This window comes from Ranitomeya imitator, chromosome 6 (assembly GCF_032444005.1).
Source record: "Ranitomeya imitator isolate aRanImi1 chromosome 6, aRanImi1.pri, whole genome shotgun sequence".
NCBI classification, from domain to species: domain Eukaryota; kingdom Metazoa; phylum Chordata; class Amphibia; order Anura; family Dendrobatidae; genus Ranitomeya; species Ranitomeya imitator.
Window position 1 is genome coordinate 21,861,127 of NC_091287.1, and position 22,146 is coordinate 21,883,272.

At 39.9% G+C, this 22,146-nt stretch overlaps 1 protein-coding gene across 3 annotated transcripts in view; it reads left to right on the plus strand.

Moving 5' to 3' along the window:
• Nucleotides 1-22,146, plus strand: part of DGKB (diacylglycerol kinase beta) — a 790,513-nt gene that overhangs the window by 344,391 nt on the left and 423,976 nt on the right. For all 3 annotated transcript variants that reach the window (XM_069729311.1, XM_069729309.1, XM_069729312.1), the window contains exons 14-18: nucleotides 3,720-3,836; nucleotides 11,960-12,033; nucleotides 15,510-15,584; nucleotides 16,796-16,881; nucleotides 18,460-18,549. In XM_069729311.1, the coding sequence (XP_069585412.1) occupies nucleotides 3,720-3,836; nucleotides 11,960-12,033; nucleotides 15,510-15,584; nucleotides 16,796-16,881; nucleotides 18,460-18,549 (442 nt within the window). The remainder of the gene's footprint in view (nucleotides 1-3,719; nucleotides 3,837-11,959; nucleotides 12,034-15,509; nucleotides 15,585-16,795; nucleotides 16,882-18,459; nucleotides 18,550-22,146) is intronic.

Genomic DNA, 22,146 nt, shown 5'->3' on the forward strand with positions numbered 1-22,146 from the left:
AATCTGGAGAGAGCTTTGTCGTCTACTCAGTATTGAGTTGAATCTCTCTTTGGCATATCATCCCGAGACGAATGGGTTGGTAGAGAGGGCCAACCAGACCTTGGTCACATATTTACGACATTTTGTTTCTGCCAGGCAGGATGACTGGGCATCCTTGCTACCATGGGCAGAGTTTGCACTTAACAATGCCATAGCCGACTCCACCGGTCAGACTCCATTCCTCCTAAATTACGGCCAGCATCCGCGTGTTCCTGTGCCCATGCCTGTGTCTTCTGCTGACTCCAGGGTGGCAGACTGGGCTGTGGAGGCACGGGACATTTGGGACCGCACGCAGGATGCCATTTGGGCCTCCAAGGAGAGAATGAGGTCCAACGCCGATGTTCATCGGCGCCCCGCTCCGACCTTTGCTCCTGGCGACTTGGTGTGGCTCTCCGCCCGTAACATCAGGCTGCGAGTTGAGTCCACTAAGTTTGCTCCTCGCTACTTGGGTCCCTTCAAGGTTCTCTAACAGGTTAATCCTGTGGTCTATACCGTTTGGCTCTTCCTCCATGCTTGGGTATCACCTACACCTTTCATGTGTCCCTCTTGAAACCCGTATACATGTCCCGGTTTTCCAAGTCATCTGCCGGGACATCGGGTTCGTCTACAGACGATTACGAGGTGAACGCTATTTTGGGGTGCAAGGTGGTACGCGGCAAAAAGTTCTATCTGGTGGATTGGAAGGGTTATGGCCCAGAGGACAGGTCATGGGAGCCTGCTGAAAACATTCGGGCCCCACAGCTCATTGCTGCCTTCGAGTGTAGCGAGGCCCAAGGAGGGGGGGGCAATGTTAGGTCTCGAGTTCCCGCTTCTGCACAGGGGGAATCTCGAGCCATCTCCGCTGCGGTCTCCCATTCTTATCCAGCCGCAGTGGAGTCTGCTCAGCAGGGACGTCGGTCCCAGCGTCTTGCTCAGTCTCACGCTGTACAGAGAGTTACTGCTGCTTCTTCAGCTTCTGCCATTAAAGTCAGTGCTGGTCAGCAGCGAGCGGACTTCTCTGGGACTAAGTCCTTGTCTGCACACACTGAGCATGCCCAGGGCAAGATCTCCCGTTGGAGATCGAGGGTCATGTGCTCAGGCTCTGCAGCACATTCCATTGGTCCTCTTGGCAGGTCTTGGAAGGGCAAAGTTTCTGTGGCCACTTCCTGTGCTGCAACTATATAAACTGCGCATGACCGCACGGCCATGCGCTAGTGTACAATTGTTAATGTGTGTATGTTGTGAGTGCAAGTCGTCCTTGGATACCCCTACCCTATTGAATGCCTGTTCGCGGAAGGAGTATGGTTGCTATCTAGCACCCGACTTAGCCTACAGCACTAATCACACATTACAGCGTCCAGTTGCTGTGACCGCCAGTACGGCGCCATGCACTTCCTCTGTGCTTTCCTTACCCAAGCCTGGGTGGTTAGTGGCGTTCGTCAGTGCGGCACCGCATGCACTCTTGTGCCTTAAAATTGTTATTTGGTTTCTTTACACACCCAGTTGCGGTGTTGTGCCAGCAAGGGTCTAATCGGACTTCAATCCTAGTTGGGGTTGAGTTCGCTGACTACTTGCTCGCGCTCTATGTGCGGTACCGCGGTCCTGTGACGCAACAGGATCGCTTCCTTCTCGCTGGGTGAAGTTTAACCCACGTGTGTATACTTATGAGTACCGCCATATAGTCCGTCATTACTTGGCAGCAGGTTCCATCTCTGCACGGTGGACCCCGGGCTGCGAACGCACCATACTCTATCTGTCTTATTATTTGGTGCGTTCCGCTAGCCCTAACAATGGTTACATTGGTCAGAAGAAAAAAAAAACTTTGGTCATCCAAAACCATGTCAAAGGAGTTCTCTCCATGGGTTGGACTATGACAGCAATGAAGAGGTTGCCAGAACCTCCCAGCATACAAAGTACCTCCAACAGATGGTGCCAATGAAATGTGATTTGTTCTAGGGTCTTTAGATTTCTCAATGACAAGTTCTTTGTAAACTTGTCTGCATCCATCTCATTCATCATTGTCTTCTTCTTCTCTCTTCCCCCATGAGTTGGGCCATCTCAGAATAAATTTACCAAAACAAAATTGTTCCACATTGGTTGGACTTTGACAGCCGTGATGGCATTGTCAGAATCTTTTATTGATCACATTCTAGAATGGGGCCTGATCCTTTTGGAGGGAGCGCTAAATAGATAGCGGAATCCAAATGACCATGAGGGTAGGGGAAAAAAAAAGGGAACAACGCCCCACACGATCTAAGTGCAGTAGAAACTAGGTGTAAATGGCACGCTTATATAATTGCACTCACCTAGTCAAAGGCAAAAATGAAGCAAAGGGAATCCGATAGGAATCTAAGGGGAATGGTCTGCAGCTCGGCTGACTGGGCGCACGGAAAAGGCCCTCAGACATCCGTGGTAAAACAGTGGATAGCAAGGAAAATCCCAGTATGCAGCTGGCGCTCCCTTATAGAGGTTATTGGAATTGTATTGTGTTTTTATGATACCTGAAGAAGGATATTTACTGTATCCGAAACACGTTGTATCTCCTCCTATCAAGCAATAAAAAAGAAAATATTCAAAATATCATCTTTGGATAATCTCTACACGGGAGCACCAACTGCATACAGGGATTTTCCTTTCTAACCAGATGGATAACAAAATAATGGTCTTGTCTAGCATTTGTTATCCTTGGACAAATCGAACAGGTTCACCAATCACGATTTGCGAAAGTTAAGTAAAGCAGAGGCATACAGTGAAAAAAATTACACCAAGAAGAATATCAAAGTTATTGGGTATACAATACTGTAGGTAATGGCAAATCGTCCTAAAATATAGAGTACCTCCAAAAGTTGATGCCAGTGAATTATTCTCTAGGGTCTTTAGATTTCGCAATGAAAATGTCTCCAGTTGTCTCCATCTGTCTTCTTCTTGATTGTCCTTTTCTACGTCTCCCTTCTCCCATGTGTTGGGTCATCTCAGAATAAATTCCCCCCCCAAAAAAAAAAAATCCTATATCGGTTGGGATATGACAGCCCTAACGGGTTTGTTAGGACCTTTTATAATCCTTGCACCTTTTCGAGGGAGCACTAGATTGAAGTACGGTCTTGTCCAACTTTGGACATCCAAGAACATGTCGAAGTGTTTCTCAACTTTGGACAATCCCTATTTTTTACAAAGCTCCCTTGACATTATGTTGATCACAATGTGTCTCCCTGCTTAGACCCCAGTGATCGGCTTTAAGTGTTCCATTTGCCCTGCAGCCCCACTACAGGAGAAATATGATATTTCACAAAGCCAGGACAAGACAGGTCCTCCTGAGTGGATATACTCTTTGAGTTCTAGAAATTTGTAAGTCTGTATTGTTCTTCCCTATTTCTCCAATTGCATTGTAGAATGTTCCATTGTATGGCATTCCTTGGAAGTATTCAATAAAAGTATGGCTTCTGCTGGAAAAAACAGTGCCATACACAGATACAATTTTCCGGCAATTGCAGATACTTTGCATGGCTATGAGATGTGTATGAGATCTGAAAATCACCTGTTCTATATCTGTAAATCCTGACTCGGGATTGGGTGATCTTATTTTATGGTCCAAAATTATTTTATAAGATATAATATTTAAAAAATAAAAATACTTTGTGCTAGAAATTGTGCAAACTAGTTACATTGAATGATCTCTAGGTGAACGTTCCTTCTTCTTACAGGAGAGACAGTCAACGGTGAAAAGAGAGAAGAACTGCTCCCAGCAAGGACCCAAATCTGGTGAAAGAGTAAAAATGCAAAGAGCAAACTCTGTAACGGTGGACGGACAAGGACTACAGGTTTGGATGCAAATTGTTATGTATATAGCACATTCTAATGTTGTATTGTATATGATCCCGGCATCTCATATAATTTACTGATATGGGGAGAACACAGGTACCGTAATCCTCTTTGAGCAAGCCAGGTCAAGAAATGGACAGGTGACATTTTTTGGTGCTCTTTGATCAAGTGTATGGAAAACGTAGAAAGCGCCAAGAAAGTGTGCTCTACTGCATACTTCCCAATAACTTAATGTCCAAAATATAGACATTTAAACCCCACCTCGAGGACTATCCAGAAAAGCCACCAGAATGCCCAGGAACAACTCCAAAACATCTATATTTGGTGGATTGAGCATCAGCCACACTCGTTTTTACAAAGGATTGTTCTTCTAAAATTGGAACCGTTTGGTAACATAATATATCTACCATTTATAAAACTTCCATGGCCTTCAGTGGAGAGATGTGTCCAGTTACCGAACACGACCAGTCCATTTGGCCTCCCTATCTGGGCATTGCACGCTGTGATGGTTTCTGGAAAAAGGGAAGGAGATGGAGATCCCAGTGGATATGCCAGAAATGTTTCCACGCTCAGGAAACCCAGCTCATTGGACGCAGCGGACACCCCGATCCGCCCAAAGCGCCGCCCCCTGTTGTACGCTCGGTGATTCTGGATGTGTTCATTGAGGACATGCAGAATCACCGCATCATATTCGTTGACTGTGGTATTTATCTTGCGGAGACGGAGTGTCTCCACAAAATAAATAGACATGCTGCGGTCTATAAAGACTCCCCGCATGTCTAGATATGCAGGGCCGCCGGATGCGGAGGTGCACACATAATCCCCTCCACTATGCTGTAACATCTGGATTGGATGCTGCATCTGTACACAGCGAAACATAGCCTAAAATGTGAAACTCCTTTCTGGAAAACAAAAAGGGGCATGCCTCAAAGTGTTTGCATTGGTTTTCTGGAGTCAAAAACTTACAAATATTGACTTGCACCATTTTTGCTAAAAAATGAACAACTTTTTGCAATTTAACTCCATTCTCGCCTCACTTATAAAATGGACGTGGCTAGCCATACAAATAGGGGTTAATCCAGATTTAGGAATTGCTGCTGGGGAGTGGAGTAAAAAGTGGACAAAAAGTCTGTAGACAAAAGTGTTACATGTAAAGATGCTCCACATTTATCACTTATTGTCTGGCTCTTTGATAAATTTGGCACATAAAATGGCAACATCTCCACAAGCAAACCTCTCTCCCCCCCCCCCCCCCCCACAATGTTTTTACCACTAAACAATGTCCTAAAATATTCATAGACTAAATACCAGATTAATTTTTTTTCCATGTGACTTGTGGCCATACTTCCTTTAAACAGCGCACCATGTGGATAGGAGTGGTACTGCAAGCAATATTGTTCAATACTATACTATGAACCCTAATTATAGTACACAACCATGGGAAATAGCTGACTATATAAGGCAAAACAGAGCTTTTTTTTATTATTTATGTACTTTTTTACTTGTTTTTAATGCATTTATTTTTTGTGTGTGGAAGGAAAATGGTGTGAGTTAAATATCTAGGAGGCACTGGTATTTTTTATTTTTAGATATAACCTTGACTATCAATTTTAAAAAAAACTGATTCTGTTTTCCATTGATGATTAATAAGAATTTTAGGTAGAGATGAACGAGTCGTCTGAAATTTGTTCTATTCCATCGGTAAATTCCACATGGAGCGAGTATACTCTCTTACTTGTTCTTACTTTGCCTCTGCCGTCGCTGCTGCTTCTTGGTCCTCTACACAACTGTTTACTTCTTCTGGTGCTGTAGTCCACAAAGTCAAGGAGGTGGAAATGTCCATCATTGACTTCAATAATGTCCATTGCCTCCCAACTTCACTGCAAGAGCTCAACCAATAGCCTCAATGCAGGAAGAGCCATAGACCCGCCCCAGAGGAGCCGGCTGGATATGTAATGAGTGAAAGAGGCGTGAAATTTTGAAGAAATTCCTAATGAGTTTGATTTGTTACAGATCGATAGGCTTATCTTTAATAATAGGACTGAATAGAATATTTTCCACTCCGACGCAATGAGGAAATGTCGACGTAAATTAAATACTCATAGAAAATCAGAGGGAGAGTTGAGTTCGGGTTGAAGGCTGACATATTGGATATTACAACAAATTATTGAGACATTATGATAAAAACCCGCTGCTCGGCCTCAAGTGTGAGCTTCTAATTATGAGGCAATAAAATCTGATGACTTGGCGATGTCTCCCTGGTCATTATTTGGCAATGGCACGCTAAGTACCGGGAGTTCAGAGATTTATTGCAATTAATGCCTCTTCAAAATTTTATAGCCGCTTTAAAATCTGATCTCTACTTCTCTAGTATCATTCATTGTCTTCTAATTAGTGCCGCGCTGCACGGCGTTCTCATTCTGCAGTAATATAGGGGCTGCCGTCCATATGTTCCATTAGGTCATAATCAAGGAGCAAAGAGTGGCTTTCACTTTGGTGGCCAAGACATTTCTTTTTCTTTTTTAGCATTTATTTATTTTTTTTATTTTCCTTATCATCATCGATATTTTAAAAAAAGGATATATGTATATAGATAGATAGATAATATAGATAGATAAATAGATAGATAATATTGATAGATAATAGATAGAGAGATAATAGATAATATAGATAGATAATAGATAAATAGATAGATAGATAATAGATAGATAAAAGACAGATAATAGAGAGATAATAGATAATAGATAGATAATAGATAAATAGATACATAGTAGATAGATAATGGATAGATAATATAGATAGATAATAGATAATAGATAGATAATAGATAGATAATATAGATAGATAATAGATAGATATAGAGATATATTTGTATTGTAGACTTCTGTTCTTTCAGGAATTCCACAAATTATGGTCAAAGTTCACAAGTTTCAATAATGACTAAATACCAGTACTTTATCGAAGTCCCTCATGCTGATCATATGGACCCAGACTAACAAAGAGCCAAACACTTTACGTTAATGTCCAATAAAGACAGGTGGAATTAAATCATTATATAATATAATAAAACATGTAATCTATGATATTGTTTTTTTTTTATATTTAATATTTAAAAAAAAAATAATTTGCATTAGTTTTTTTATAAGTCATTATAGTACAGTATAAGCATTGCAAAAAAAGTTAAATAAAAAAAAGTACATTAGGAGAAATGGATGAATCTATTTTATATTGAAGAATTTAGTGAGTGTGGGTAAAGGTCACTGTGAAGGGAAGAGGAGGGGGTGAGCTGTGACATCACCTATTGTGAATGGTGGATCCTGTGTTATCTCCTGTATATAGAGGTGTTATCGGTCATTGTACAGGAGGAGGAGGTGAGCTGTGACATCACCTATTGTGAATGGTGGATCCTGTGTTATCTACTGTATATAGAGGTGTTATCAGTCATTGTACAGGAGGAGGAGGTGAGCTGTGACATCACCTATTGTGAGTGGTGGATCCTGTGTTATCTACTGTATATAGAGGTGTTATCAGTCATTGTACAGGAGGAGGAGGTGAGCTGTGACATCACCTACTGTGAATGGTGGATCCTGTGTTATCTACTGTATATAGAGGTGTTATCAGTCATTGTACAGGAGGAGGAGGTGAGCTGTGACATCACCTATTGTGAATGGTGGATCCTGTGCTATCTACTGTATATAGAGGTGTTATCAGTTATTGTACAGGAGGAGGTGAGCTGTGACATCACCTATTGTGAATGGTGGATCCTGTGTTATCTACTATATATAGAGGTGTTATCAGTCATTGTACAGGATGGGGAGGTGAGCTGTGACATCATCTATTGTGAATGGTGGATCCTGTGTTATCTACTGTATATAGAGGTGTTATCAGTCATTGTACAAGGGGAGGAGGTGAGCTCTGATATCACCTATTGTGAATGGTGGATCCTGTGCTATCTACTGTATATAGAGGTGTTATCAGTCATTGTACAGGAGGAGGAGGTGAGCTGTGACATCACCTATTGTGAATGGTGGATCCTGTGTTATCTACTGTATATAGAGGTGTTATCAGTCATTGTACAGGAGGAGGAGGTGAGCTGTGACATCACCTATTGTGAATGGTGGATCCTGTGTTATATACTGCATATAGAGGTGTTAACAGTCATTGTACAGGAGGAGGAGGAGGTGAGCTGTGACATTACCTATTGTGAATGGTGGATCCTGTGTTATCTACTGTATATAGAGGTGTTATCAGTCATTGTACAAGAGGAGGAGGAGGTTAGCTGTGACATCACCTATTGTGAATGGTGGATCCTGTGTTATCTACTGTATACAGAGGTGTTATCAGTCATTGTACAGGAGGAGGAGGAGAGCTGTGATATCACCTATTGTGAATGGTGGATCCTGTGTTATCTATTGTATATAGAGGTGTTATCAGTCATTGTACAAGAGGAGGAGGAGGTGAGCTGTGACATCACCTATTGTGAATGGTGGATTGTTATGAACTGGTGATTCAGAACCACAATGGACCTGGTGGTTACGAGCACAGAAAATGACCTGATAGTTGCTAAACACATAGGACGAGCTCTGAGACGTGGGAACTCTGCTGACCGCAATCCCTAATCCTATCACACCACACTAGAGGTAGCCGTGGAGCGCTCCTGACCAGACCTAGGCGCCTCGGGCACAGCCTGAGAAACTAGCTAGCCCTGAAGATAGAAAAATAAGCCTACCTTGCCTCAGAGAAATTCCCCAAAGGAAAAGGCAGCCCCCCACATATAATGACTGTGAGCAAAGATGAAAACACAAACACAGAAATGAAATAGATTTTAGCAAAGTGAGGCCCGACTTACTAAATAGACCGAGGATAGGAAAGATAGCTTTGCGGTCAGCACAAAAACCTACAAACAACCACGCAGAGGGCGCAAAAAGACCCTCCGCACCGACTAACAGTACGGAGGTGCTCCCTCTGCGTCTCAGAGCTTCCAGCAAGCAAGACAAACCAATATAGCAAGCTGGACAGAAAAAATAACAAACAAAAGTAACACAAGCAGAACTTAGCTTATGCAGGGCAGACAGGCCACAAGAACGATCCAGGAGAGAGCAAGACCAATACTGGAACATTGACTGGAGGCCAGGAACAAAGAACTAGGTGGAGTTAAATAGAGCAGCACCTAACGACTTAACCTCGTCACCTGAGGAAGGAAACTCAGAAGCCGCAGCCCCACTCACATCCACCAAAGGAAGCTCATGGACAGAACCAGCCGAAGTACCACTCATGACCACAGTGTTTCCTTTATTTTTTTGAGCAGTGTATTAAGAGGATGCAAAGTTTGATAGGAGGAGGAGGACAAGGGGGAAGAGGAGGAAGAGGAGTGCTTCTTTAAGACAGACCCATTTGTCAACCAAAATTCCTTATTATAGTGAAAAGGGTTCATAAATCAAAATGACAAAATAAGTAAATAAATTATAATGATAATAAATATCCAACATGAATATTATATTATTATTTTATATTATAGCGCCATTTATTCCTTGGCGTTTTACATGTGAGGAGGAGTATACATAATAAAAACAAGTACAATAATCTTAAACAATACAAGTCACGACTGGTACAGGAGGAGAGCGGACCCTGCCCGCGAGGGCTCACAATCTACAAGGGATGGGTGAGAATCCAATAGGTGAGGATAGATCCAGACTAATAATGGATCCATCGCTTTAACTTAAAATCCGATAAAACCAAGTGATATTAAGTCTTTCATGTAATAAAAAAGTAATCTATAGTCATTTTTTTTATATTTTCTAATTATAAATATTTCTTTAAGATTTTTTAAATTTTTATATTGTTATTGGTTTAAAAGAAACATAAAAAAAGAAGAAAAAATATCTAAACAATAAAGAAATGATCTGATGATGGGTTTAACATTCCGCTCATTAGAAAAATGCAAAAACAAATGAAGAAAAATAAGAAATGCTCATATTCCAGTTAATTCAATTCGCAGTTGTAAAATGAGAATATGATAGAACTTCTTGCCGGAGTCAGTACTAATATGTTAGGTTTGGCCGTGATCATCTGAATTTCTTCTTTTTCTCTTCTTATTAATCATACTTAAGCACATTCATCTTATTCCATTCTTGCTAACCAGAATAATGATCATGATTATTACTTCTAATTAGAGGAAGTAATAGATCATGTATAACCTTAGGATGAGGCTCATTAATTAACCTGGGTCCATAGGGACGTGGGCTAAGCACTTTATCTTTGTCATGTTAAGTTTAGTTTATCCTTCGCTACAATAGATGATTTTATGGTTATTGAAATTGAAATAAATAACTAAAATTGATGAAAAATGAAAGAAACCCTGGATGTCAATACCTTGGTAATATGCAAGAGGGCGAGCCGTAAAATGTTTAATCAATTTTAATTAGTTCCAGTATTATATTAAGCAGCAGTGAATGTATTACTTATACGTTTGACAACTGCAATTATTATTACACGGAACGCTTTGTATTTCCATGAGCTGAATCTTTAGCGAGAATTTTTTGTTTGTTTGTTTTCGCTAAATTATATTTATTCGTTTTGTTAATGTATTTTCTAAACATGTTAATAAATTAATTAACTGCAGCAAACTCTGTATTATTCTTGGTAATATATCCTCCTTCCCAGCGCCTGAGATTGTAGGTTTGTACTTTTTTAAGATTTCCTTTCATTCTGTATTTCCAAAAGTTAAAAAGTATTTTTGAGAATTTTTGCCACTTTGGGCAATTGATGATTTTTGTTTCTGTTTTTAAGAGACTTTAATTATTATTTCTTATTTTTAATTAATATATATTTTTTTAAATATTGCTTCGAACAAAGACAATTAATATATATTTTTTTAAATTTTGCTTCGAAAAAAGTCAAACTATTCTATCATATGTCAAAAACAATCAATATTTGTCAATACAATCAATTGCCAAAAATGAGGCAGTACGAAGGATTCTCTCCATCACTGTCCATCATTGTCTATGACAATGTCCTAAGAGGTTTGAGCTGGTTTTCTCTTCTCCTTGCGCATTGAGATGGCGCATGCGCATTATTGCCATTGGCACTGCAAGGAGTGCGCATGTGCAGTTCAAGTGCTCTAACTTCCCCCGTGTGTGAACGCAGTATTTTTTTGCTGCATCACACATTATACATTATACACAATCATGTATGCCTGGAGTCATAGTGGAGCTTTTTGGGGAAAATGTTGGCGCAGTTATTGTGCATTTACAATTTCATATTGGCTCTAGGATTTTTGGAAAATCTCTAGATCTTGGGACCACCCTTTTCGGGCCAATATAGGAGAGTTGAGAAATAATTGAGTATAAAAAAAATGTAATTCAGGATCAGGATCACTCAAAAATTCATGGAAAGGATCGAAGAGTGAGGTAGATCCTGAGCTCTTCCGCCAACAAAGGTGGTAAGGATGAAAAAACCTTCTAATTTTATTGCAACGCGTTTCGGAGTAGACCCTACTCCTTCCTCAGGCATATTTTTTTCTATCGCTAAAAAATTCAGGACTTCTCGCAATGTGCAATCCCTCTTAAAAAAAATAATCATGTCCCCCCCGATTTATACCCTTGAATACGAATGGTCATCACAATTAGCTATTCCCCAATCTTTCTTACCTTAAAAGCCACATTCAATTCTACGATATGGTTGCAAGCCACATCCAGTGCTCTCATCCTCCCCTACAATGGTGTTACCCAGAGACCAGATTACGAGTATGATCTAAAAATCAAAAATCTGGCACATCTAAAAAGTATAAAGCTTTATTTTTCAATAATTAAAAACATTGCAGTGAAAGGATGGCATGCCAAAAAAGACTTGTATGGAAAAAGTCCCTTATTAGAGCATAAAAGTTGACGTTTTTGAGGCAAACGATGCGTATCAGGCATATGCCTTGAAACATGTGAACTTTTATGGTCAGGAACAGGTCAGTGAATCACTTTCTTTATAAACTTTGGCCATAGTTTTGCTTGTTTTTTTTTAAAGAAAAAGTGCAAAAGTGTTAGTTGAATATGGGGACGAAAATTAATGCTATGATTATGATCTACTGTTATTACTAGTCATGGTAATTTTACTTTTTTGATTACTCCAGATTACTCCAATTGCAGGAACACATCCTCTTCTGATCTTTGTAAATCCAAAAAGTGGTGGAAAACAAGGTGAAAGGTATGTAAATTCCCTGCCTTCTCAGACCAATTCCAAGCTTTAAGAACAACATGTGAATAATTATGTATGTAAATTTAAAGTAGCACTAAACCAAGAAAATTGACATAAAAATACCCCAGTATTTTCAGTCCTCATCTTCTAGTCTCCATTCATCATACATTATCTCATGTTGCAGTTAAAACTGAGCTGAGTTGTAAAACAAACTTCTCTATGTTCCTCAGGAGCTCAGCCATGTTCATCTCCTCCTTCTCACTGCCTTGCGTCTGGCTGTAAGACAACTGGCTGCAGCAGGAGCCTCTCCCCTATGGCTTGTGTGTAATAGGACCAAAAAAATTGTCAGCTACTAGTGATGAGCGAATGTACTCGTTGCTCGGGTTTTCCCGAGCACGCTCGGGTGGTCTCTGAGTATTTTTGACTGCTCGGAGATTTAGTTTTTGTTGACACAGCTGCATGATTTACAGCTGCTAGCCAGGCTGAGTACATGTGGGGGTTGCCTGGATGCTAGGGAGTCTCCACATGTAATCAAGCTGTCTAGTAGCTACATATCATGCAGCTGTAGCAAAGAACACTCTGAGCAGTCACAAATAATCGGAGACCACCTGAGTATGCTCTGGAAAACCTGAGCAACGAGTATACTCGCTCATCACTATCAGCTACACCTATTGTCGGAGGCCCTAAACTCATTTTTGATTAGTGTTGTAGAATCATTACCCAAACAACATAATGTATCTAGGTTATGTTTAGGACACTGAAATACACCGTTACCACATTTTAGAGTATTGTGGAACGATAGAATTTATATCGCCTATAGACCATATCTGGCAGGCTGAGGTCATTTTACATGCTCACACTTTGCGCTTTGTAACCTCAGTTTAGATTAGTGTGGAAACCCCCAAACCCTGCTGTTCAGTTCCAATGGAACACAGTGTCAATCAGGTGAAAGGCACACAATGCACTATTATGTTCTATCGACATTTAAGGATAGTTTGGAACCCATAAACTTTGTTGACTGTTGCCAAGAGAGCATACTTCTGGTAGATGTATGGCACTTTCTGTACTTATACCTCAAAACCATACTTCAGATTAGTGTGGAACCCCTAAACTCTGCTTAGAATTCACTTATGACTTTCAGGCCGAGGACAAAACATACTCAAACCCTCTAACTCCATTTTAGATTAGTGTGGAACCCATAAGCTCTGTAGACCATTGCTGAAGAACATTTGCCAGTTGGTTGATTGTCACTTTACGTATCCATAATATGTAGCTACTTTTTTAATTACTGGGGAACCCTTAAACTTTGTCCATTGCACACAAAACATATGTAGGTTCATTAAAGGGAACTTTACGTACTTACATCTTATAACCACTAGACATGAGCAGATCAGGCAAAATTCGATTTTACCTGTTCTCGTGTTTTTTCCTGGGAAAATTGATATTGTCTGCAAATTTAATGTCCCTTATTATGCTCTGGGTTCTCTACAGACCCCAAAGCATAATAAATGTCATACGTAAGAAAATGAAAAAATCTTTATACTTACCTGAAGCTCGCCTCTTCAGCTCCTCCACTACTCACTGCCATCCATTCAGTCCTGGTTTCATCTTCTGATCACCCGCTACTCTCGCTGGATTTCCCGGGCCTCTCATGATGTGCTTGACTTCATGAGGCCCAGAGGGATTTACGCAAGCCCACAGAGGTCACATTATCTTGATGTCACGATTATTCTGAGACAGCAAGTATCGGGTATCGGCCGATATTTGCTGTATCGGAATTCCGATACCGAGTTCCAATATTTTTGTGATATCGGAAATCGGTATCGGAGTGTGCGGTGCGTATGGTTCCAAGGGTCTGGAGGAGAGGAGACTCTCCTTCAGGCCCTGGGATCCATAATAATGTAAAAAATAAAGAATAAAAATAAAAAATATGGCTATACTCACCCCTCCGAAGAACCCTGGCTATCACTGCTGCGAGCGTCCGCCTCCGTTCCTGAGAATGTAGTGAGTGAAGGACCTTCGTTGACATCGCGGTCAGGTGAGCGGTCACGTGAGCGGTCATCAAAGGTCCTTCACTCGCTGCAATTCTCAGGAACGGAGGCGGACGCTTGCAGCGGTGACAGCCAGGGTTCTTCGGAGGGGTGAGTATAGCCATATTTTTTATTTTTATTCTTTATTTTTTACATCAATATGGATCCCAGGGCCTGAAGGAGAGTTTCCTCTCCTTCAGACCCTGGGAACCATCGAGGATACATTCCGATATTTGTGTCCCATTGACTTGTATTGGTATCGGGTATCGGCATCAGCGAGATCCGATATTTTGCCGGTATCGGCCGATACCATCCGATACCGATACTTTCAAATATCAGAAGGTAGTCACTAGTCACGATGTTCGCCAGGACCTATGTGTGCAGAATTAAAACTGTCCATAGTGGCTTAGAAAAATGGCAGCCAGTGGCCACCTTGTTATAGCATTACATACAAATTTGCAAGTTTGTGAATGAGGATTATGAAGGATTCAATTACACTTGAATTTATTTTCTCATCTCTAGTGAACACCTTTTAGATCAGTGTGTAATCATCAAACTCTCTCAAAAGAGCATTGGTCAGTTGGTTGAAGAGCCCTCTACGTTACCAAACCTTGTAGCCACATTTTAGATTTATGTTGAACCCATAAACTCCATCACCCATTTTTCATAACAGATTTGTCGGACAGTTCAAGGGCACTCTACGTACTTACACCTTGTAATCATATTATAGATTAGTGTTGAACCGGTAAACTCTGCCCATTGCCCATAAAACATTGGTTGGATGGCTGAAGGTCACGCAATATACTTACACCTTGGAAACCTGATTTAAATGATCATGAAACCTCTAAACTCTATTGTCTAATACTCGTAGCAGATATATTGGTCCGATCGAGAGGACCCAAGGTTCTCTTATTTTGTAACCACATTTAAGATTATCGAGAACCCTAAACTCTGTTGACTATTACCGACAAAACGATTATCAAGACCCACAGTTCCACTGTCCATAATAACAATATTACGGCATGGTACTCTTTTTCTTTTTTTTTACATTTTGTAAAATCGTCCTCTTTTTTTGTTCTCACAGTCACACATAAGCTCGTAATTTATTGCCGAGACCCAGCATTTGCCTTTCTATAATTATTATCAATATACCTCATATTACGAGACATTACTTAATATATGAACCGTGAATGTGATCAACAGGGAGCGTTCAGTTTTATTTTACTATCTGATTATGAAAACCATTTTTCTTTCTTACAATTTCCATCACATTAATGAATTTTTTATCAAGGGTAGGAGAAAAAAAAAACCAACACATTCAATATTAGAGGACATTAACAAATATGCTCCGAATGAGTCCTATGTCTTTATTGTGCTATAAAATGCCAATATGTTTCGTTTTTTGTCACTTCATAAACTTCTTGTAAGTTTTCTTTCATTATTTTTTATCTGCAGGATACATAGGAAATTTCAGTACCTTCTAAATCCACGACAGGTTTACAGTCTTGCTGGGATCGGACCTATGCCGGGGTAGGAGGCTTCGTTTTGTATATATGTTTACATTTACATGAGTAATATTCTCTATTCCGTCCCCGTGAAGTTATTTTTGTTTTCAAAAATTAATCTTTTAAATTTGTAATTTTACCAAATAATAATTGGAAACCACATGAAAGTTTTTCCCCCATTCTACAATTTATCCTTTCATATCAACTTTTGAAACATTAATAAATGATATAACTGTTTGGCGCTTGCGGTAATAGCGTTGCTTCTACATTTATCCGGGATTATCTGCAGGTTGTAAGACTTAAGAAATTTTTTTACTTTGCTTTTTAAAAAATGCATGCCGGTACGATTTTTACAATATTTTATTATTTATATTTTATATTCATTTTTTTTTGATTTGCAAAATTTTTTTATGTAATGGATAAAAATTTGCCCCCTTTCCAAAAGAAGAAACAAACTGATAATTCCATTGCAATAAATTATAAAGGTCCTGATGAATCCTACAATAAAAATATGGAACTTCTTCAGCGCAAAATAAAATCTTAAAATTAGGAGTAGAATAAGGTGATTTCATCTGATAAGATTTGCTGAATTGAAGCAACCCACTAAAACAGGGGCTATGTACCCTAATGTAAAAATTGGGGCAGGACACTAAATACTATACTCATATGGGTCAAAGGGATCTTTTTTTGGATTCCATTGGCTCCAGGTCATGATTTTAACTAACTTTGCACCACCTATGGCATGGGGCATTCCTAGAGGGACTTGCGTTTGCTTTTGAATTTTGAGGCCGTGTCTCCTCCCCAGAGGAGAGAATCCCCTTTCCAGAGGAACCACAGAAATTGAGGATTGGATCAAGGATAATGGAAAAGTTTTAGATGGGTAATCAAGCTCAGCACTTAACAAAAACTTGCTTAAATGGGGGCTCCATTTGATCCTTGGTATGAGCAACTTCAGCAACAAGTGTCTTCATGTCCACAATTATTTTTCTCGTTTTTGCTGTTTTGCAATGAAGTTTTAGTTTACACACTATCTTCACTATCTACACCTCTAAAATTTGATGGACCCCTGTCGTGCCATAGCAGCTGCTGTATCTCCCAGCTTGTTGCTGCACCCATTGGGGCAACTAAATCCTTGCTATAGTTAAATAAAGGAGAAACATATCAAGCCCAAAAATTGGAAATATTTTAATTCTAGACATTAGCAATGCTTCACGTCACTTGTCTTTTCCGTCTCAGGTTGAATTTCTTTCGGGATGTTGCAGACTTTCGGGTTCTTGCCTGCGGAGGGGATGGGACAGTCGGATGGATTTTAGACTGCATTGGTAAGAAAGTGTAATACGATATAAACCTCCATACAAACATGCGCCGCAAAGGGTTCATCTGTATTTCACTGTATTCCAACTGTACAACTTAGGAATATCTTACCAATGGTATGAGAGAGGATTGGGCGTGTTGAAGGCCATCCTTGAGTACCTTGACCAAGTAATAGCTAGAAGACCCCAATTACATTGAGTGGTAAGACTGTTTCATTTGTGATGGTTATGGTCATACATGTAGGATAATTGTCAGACAAAAATTATCAATTGGTTTGGTGGAGTATGTACGTTGTCTGTATGGGCAATGATCTGCTGATAGGTGTAGACACATCTGGCTGCAGGTTGTGTCTCCTGAAAATAATACTATCAGGCACTGAAATTCAAAATTCCTAATTCTTCTACATACAAGCCCTCAACTTTGGTGGTGACTTATCTCCCTTGGGAACAGAAGGATCAGACATTGAAACTCAACTTCTATTTATCGCAGTTGTCTGTGGATGGGAGTTGGCAGGTCGCCAAAGACATCAGATGGTTAGATGGTTCCAGAGAAATTGTCAGGCATGACCATCAATAACTTTAGCATCTATGCCATAGATCCTATTGCAATCTTTATAAATGAGATGACCTTTTCGTAATTTTATGCAGGGTTTGGAGAAATAGGACAATCCTTTTACTTGTCACTCATCAAAATTCCAAATAACTCGGGATTTACAGTCATGACAACCAAAAGTTATTTATTGCCCAAGTTTTATAGTTTCTTCAAGCACCCTCTGCTATATTACAAGTTGAATAATGAACAGATATAAGCATTTACAAGACCTTGGTCCAGCAGCCACATCAATGGTCCGTGGCTGCCTAACCAGAGCACTGTGAACCTTCTCCTTCCTGTTGGCATCCTCATCACCACTTATCATTAGGCTTTGGAGTGATGTCATCATTGTGGCAAAAGGCGAGCGTCACGATGGGTCTGTTGATCAGAAGTACTAGGAATACCGGTAGGAGGAGGATGTTTGCAGGGCTCTGGTCCAGCAGCTACTGACTGTCAATGTGGCCCCTGATCCAGGGTCCGGTGAATCTTTTTGCTCGACTCTAATAATGAAACATTACATGGTAATCATTGTAATCAGTGGACCGTACATGTAATTCATAGCCATACTGATACTTTTCTTAACATTACCTGCTTGGCTTATATTGCAAATCAAAAAGAGTTATCTTACAAAATCTAGAATTTTTTCTAAAAAATTGGTTTTCAAAGATCAAAAACCCATGACTTTTTCAATTTTATTCCCCAGAACAGCACTGCCCTTATTCACAGGTTGTGTCTGGTATCACAGCTCAGCTCCATTGACACTAATAGTGCTAAGCTCCAATACTGCGCCCACTCTGTGGACATCGGGTGGTGCTCTTTTTTTAATAAAATTAGACATGGTTTCCTAATGTTTCTGAGAAACAGTAATTGGTAATTATTTGTGTAAGTAAAGGAATAATCAGGTGATATGGATGAAGATTGTACCCAAACTTTGTAAGACCTCCCTATTTATTTTTTATGCCATGATGAATATTATCTCTTTATTTTTCCAACAGACAAGGCCAATTTGACCAAACAGCCTCCTGTGGCTATCCTACCTCTGGGTACCGGCAACGATCTGGCAAGATGTTTGAGATGGGGAGGAGGTAAATATTACTCATAGTTATTAGTTAAATGTATTCTGATTGTAAGTTATTTAACCTAACCATGATATTTCCATAATTTGACACATTTTTTTTTGCCAATTGCAGTCTGTATTTTGACAATGGACGTGTCATGTAGACTAATGCAACGCTTGATTCATTTCTCCCTTTAAGAGGGTTTGTTATAGATTAGAAAAGCATGGCATGTTTTTCCAAAAAACAGCACCACCTCTGTACATAGGTTATATGTGGTATTGCAGCTTGACCTCAGTTCTTTATACTAGGAGATGTTCGCCCCTTCAAAACAATGGAGACTGTAATACAAATCATTTCATAAAGTCCAGTTACAGATGAGCAAATTGATCCAGGACAAATCAAGTTCATTACGATTTACACTCAAATGTCAGATTCTGGAGAATTCCGAATTGTTGAACCTTTGATTTGCTCCAATACAGCAAAATTATCACATTTTTCTATCTTCTTTTGAGGGACAAGAAGGGGTTGAAATAATAAGACACCTTACACACACCTGTGCTAATCCCTCACCTATCCTTACTACATCTCAGCCCAAGCTTCTCGGTCCTCCACATCGGTCTTTGGCTCTTCCGGCACAACCTGCCAATGATGTCACCAGTGACTGATGTCATTTACGTGCCCTCATGTGACTGTGTGAGGCCAATCAGTGGCCACAGTGACAGAATGAAGCATTGGAAATATAGAATACCAGGGTGTTGGACTGGAAAGCTTCGGTGGAGGTGACGTAAGGACAGATGAGAAACCAGGACAGGTGAGTGTAATGTATTTTATTATTTTATCCCCTTCCATCACAGCCCTCAAAGGAACACCGTCTAGTTGCCATTTTTCTTGAGAAAATCGAATTCCAAAAATTTCAGATCAAGTTAGGTGACAATGCCGAACAATTGCTACTTAAAAAAATATTACAGCAGATATAAAACGGTGTAGTCTCATGACTGTCTGCAACTGTGCATGTAACAGGGCAGTATAGAAGGTTGTTGGGGGACAGAAAAGGAATTTTAGCCTTTTTCTTAATTTTTTTTTTTAATTGATCACAGTTATTTTTTTTAAGTTTGTTGAAACTTTTGGAAAATCCTTAACAGGGCTTTGAGTTGAAGTTGTAATACAAAATCTTATTGGATTTAAGAAAAAAATAATAACCAAACTAATATTAAAATATCTGTGTAGATGCATGGATTGGATGTATGAAGGTGTAGTGACCACATGGTGCAAGATTTGCCCAAGATTTATCAAACAGTTTATGACAGTTCCAAATTGAGCAAAAAGTCGCAAATTGTCTTAAATTTTCAATGTCTGCATCATAGTAACATAGTAACATAGTTAGTAAGGCCGAAAAAAGACATTTGTCCATCCAGTTCAGCCTATATTCCATCATAATAAATCCCCAGATCTACGTCCTTCTACAGAACCTAATAATTGTATGATACAATATTGTTCTGCTCCAGGAAGACATCCAGGCCTCTCTTGAACCCCTCGACTGAGTTCGCCATCACCACCTCCTCAGGCAAGCAATTCCAGATTCTCACTGCCCTAACAGTAAAGAATCCTCTTCTATGTTGGTGGAAAAACCTTCTCTCCTCCAGACGTAAAGAATGCCCCCTTGTGCCCGTCACCTTCCTTGGTATAAACAGATCCTCAGCGAGATATTTGTATTGTCCCCTTATATACTTATACATGGTTATTAGATCGCCCCTCAGTCGTCTTTTTTCTAGACTAAATAATCCTAATTTCGCTAATCTATCTGGGTATTGTAGTTCTCCCATCCCCTTTATTAATTTTGTTGCCCTCCTTTGTACTCTCTCTAGTTCCATTATATCCTTCCTGAGCACCGGTGCCCAAAACTGGACACAGTACTCCATGTGCGGTCTAACTAGGGATTTGTACAGAGGCAGTATAATGCTCTCATCATGTGTATCCAGACCTCTTTTAATGCACCCCATGATCCTGTTTGCCATGGCAGCTGCTGCCTGGCACTGGCTGCTCCAGGTAAGTTTATCATTAACTAGGATCCCCAAGTCCTTCTCCCTGTCAGATTTACCCAGTGGTTTCCCATTCAGTGTGTAATGGTGATATTGATTCCTTCTTCCCATGTGTATAACCTTACATTTATCATTGTTAAACCTCATCTGCCACCTTTCAGCCCAAGTTTCCAACTTATCCAGATCCATCTGTAGCAGAATACTATCTTCTCTTGTATTAACTGCTTTACATAGTTTTGTATCATCTGCAAATATCGATATTTTACTGTGTAAACCTTCTACCAGATCATTAATGAATATGTTGAAGAGAACAGGTCCCAATACTGACCCCTGCGGTACCCCACTGGTCACAGCGACCCAGTTAGAGACTAAACCATTTATAACCACCCTCTGCTTTCTATCACTTAGCCAGTTACTAACCCATTTACACACATTTTCCCCCAGACCAAGCATTCTCATTTTGTGTACCAACCTCTTGTGCGGCACGGTATCAAACGCTTTGGAAAAATCGAGATATACCACGTCCAATGACTCATGGTCACCAAAAGTTACAAAAGTGTCTGTGGTGTACGTCCAGAAAGTAAATTACTGCAAAAAATACCTCCTGTCCACAGAGGATGTAGACTTCATTTACTAACAATTTTTAAGTGACATGCACCTTTTAATAAATGGGGTGCTAATTACTCCAAAGATCTTGATCTTTTTTTTTTTAGACTAGCATCAAAACCACCAATCTCGATAAATCTGCCCCATTATCTCTTCCAGCATACAGTAAGTCATGTATCAATGCAGAAGTTTTCATTTTCGACTGCGTTCACACATTCATTGTACATGCCCATGTGCAGTGCAGTTTTAGCTTTTAGAAATGGATTCGGAAAAAAAAAAACATAGATACAAAGCAGATGAAAAACAGAGGAAAAATGGTCCATTTTCTATGGTTGTAAACAAGTAAATGGATATGTGAAGGAAACATTACTATTGCTCTTACGCATGGTTGTATTTATAAATTTTTGACCCATGGGGGGCACATCGACGACCTAAAACTCATTATCTAGGGAAAAATCAAGAAAACACCACCCAGTGCCCTATCATGCATCATTAACTATTACAAACGAGGATTTCGCTAATACTAAATCCAAAGGATCAGCGCACTGGACTGCAACTATTGCTTCATATCTCTGGCTTAGGGCACCCTGCTTTGGACATAATCTCCTTGTGTGTCTGTTGTTTTTCTTCTGTGACATCACACAGACATGCTTCACCCATGGGATTCATTTATCCAAAGGTCACGTTCTGATTCCACATTCCTGTCTTATTAGTTATAGGAGCAGATCCTAAAGATGACATACAGTGCCTTGCGAAAGTAATCGGCTCCCTGGAACTTTTCAACCTTTTCCCACATATCAGGCTTCGAACATAAAGATACCAAATGTTAATTTTTGGTGAAGAATCAACAACAAGTAGAACACAATTGTGAAGTTGAACGAAATTTATTGGTTATTTTACATTTTTGTGGAAATTCAAAAACTGAAAAGTGGGACGTGCAATATTATTCTGCCCCTTTACTTTCAGTGCAGCAAACTCA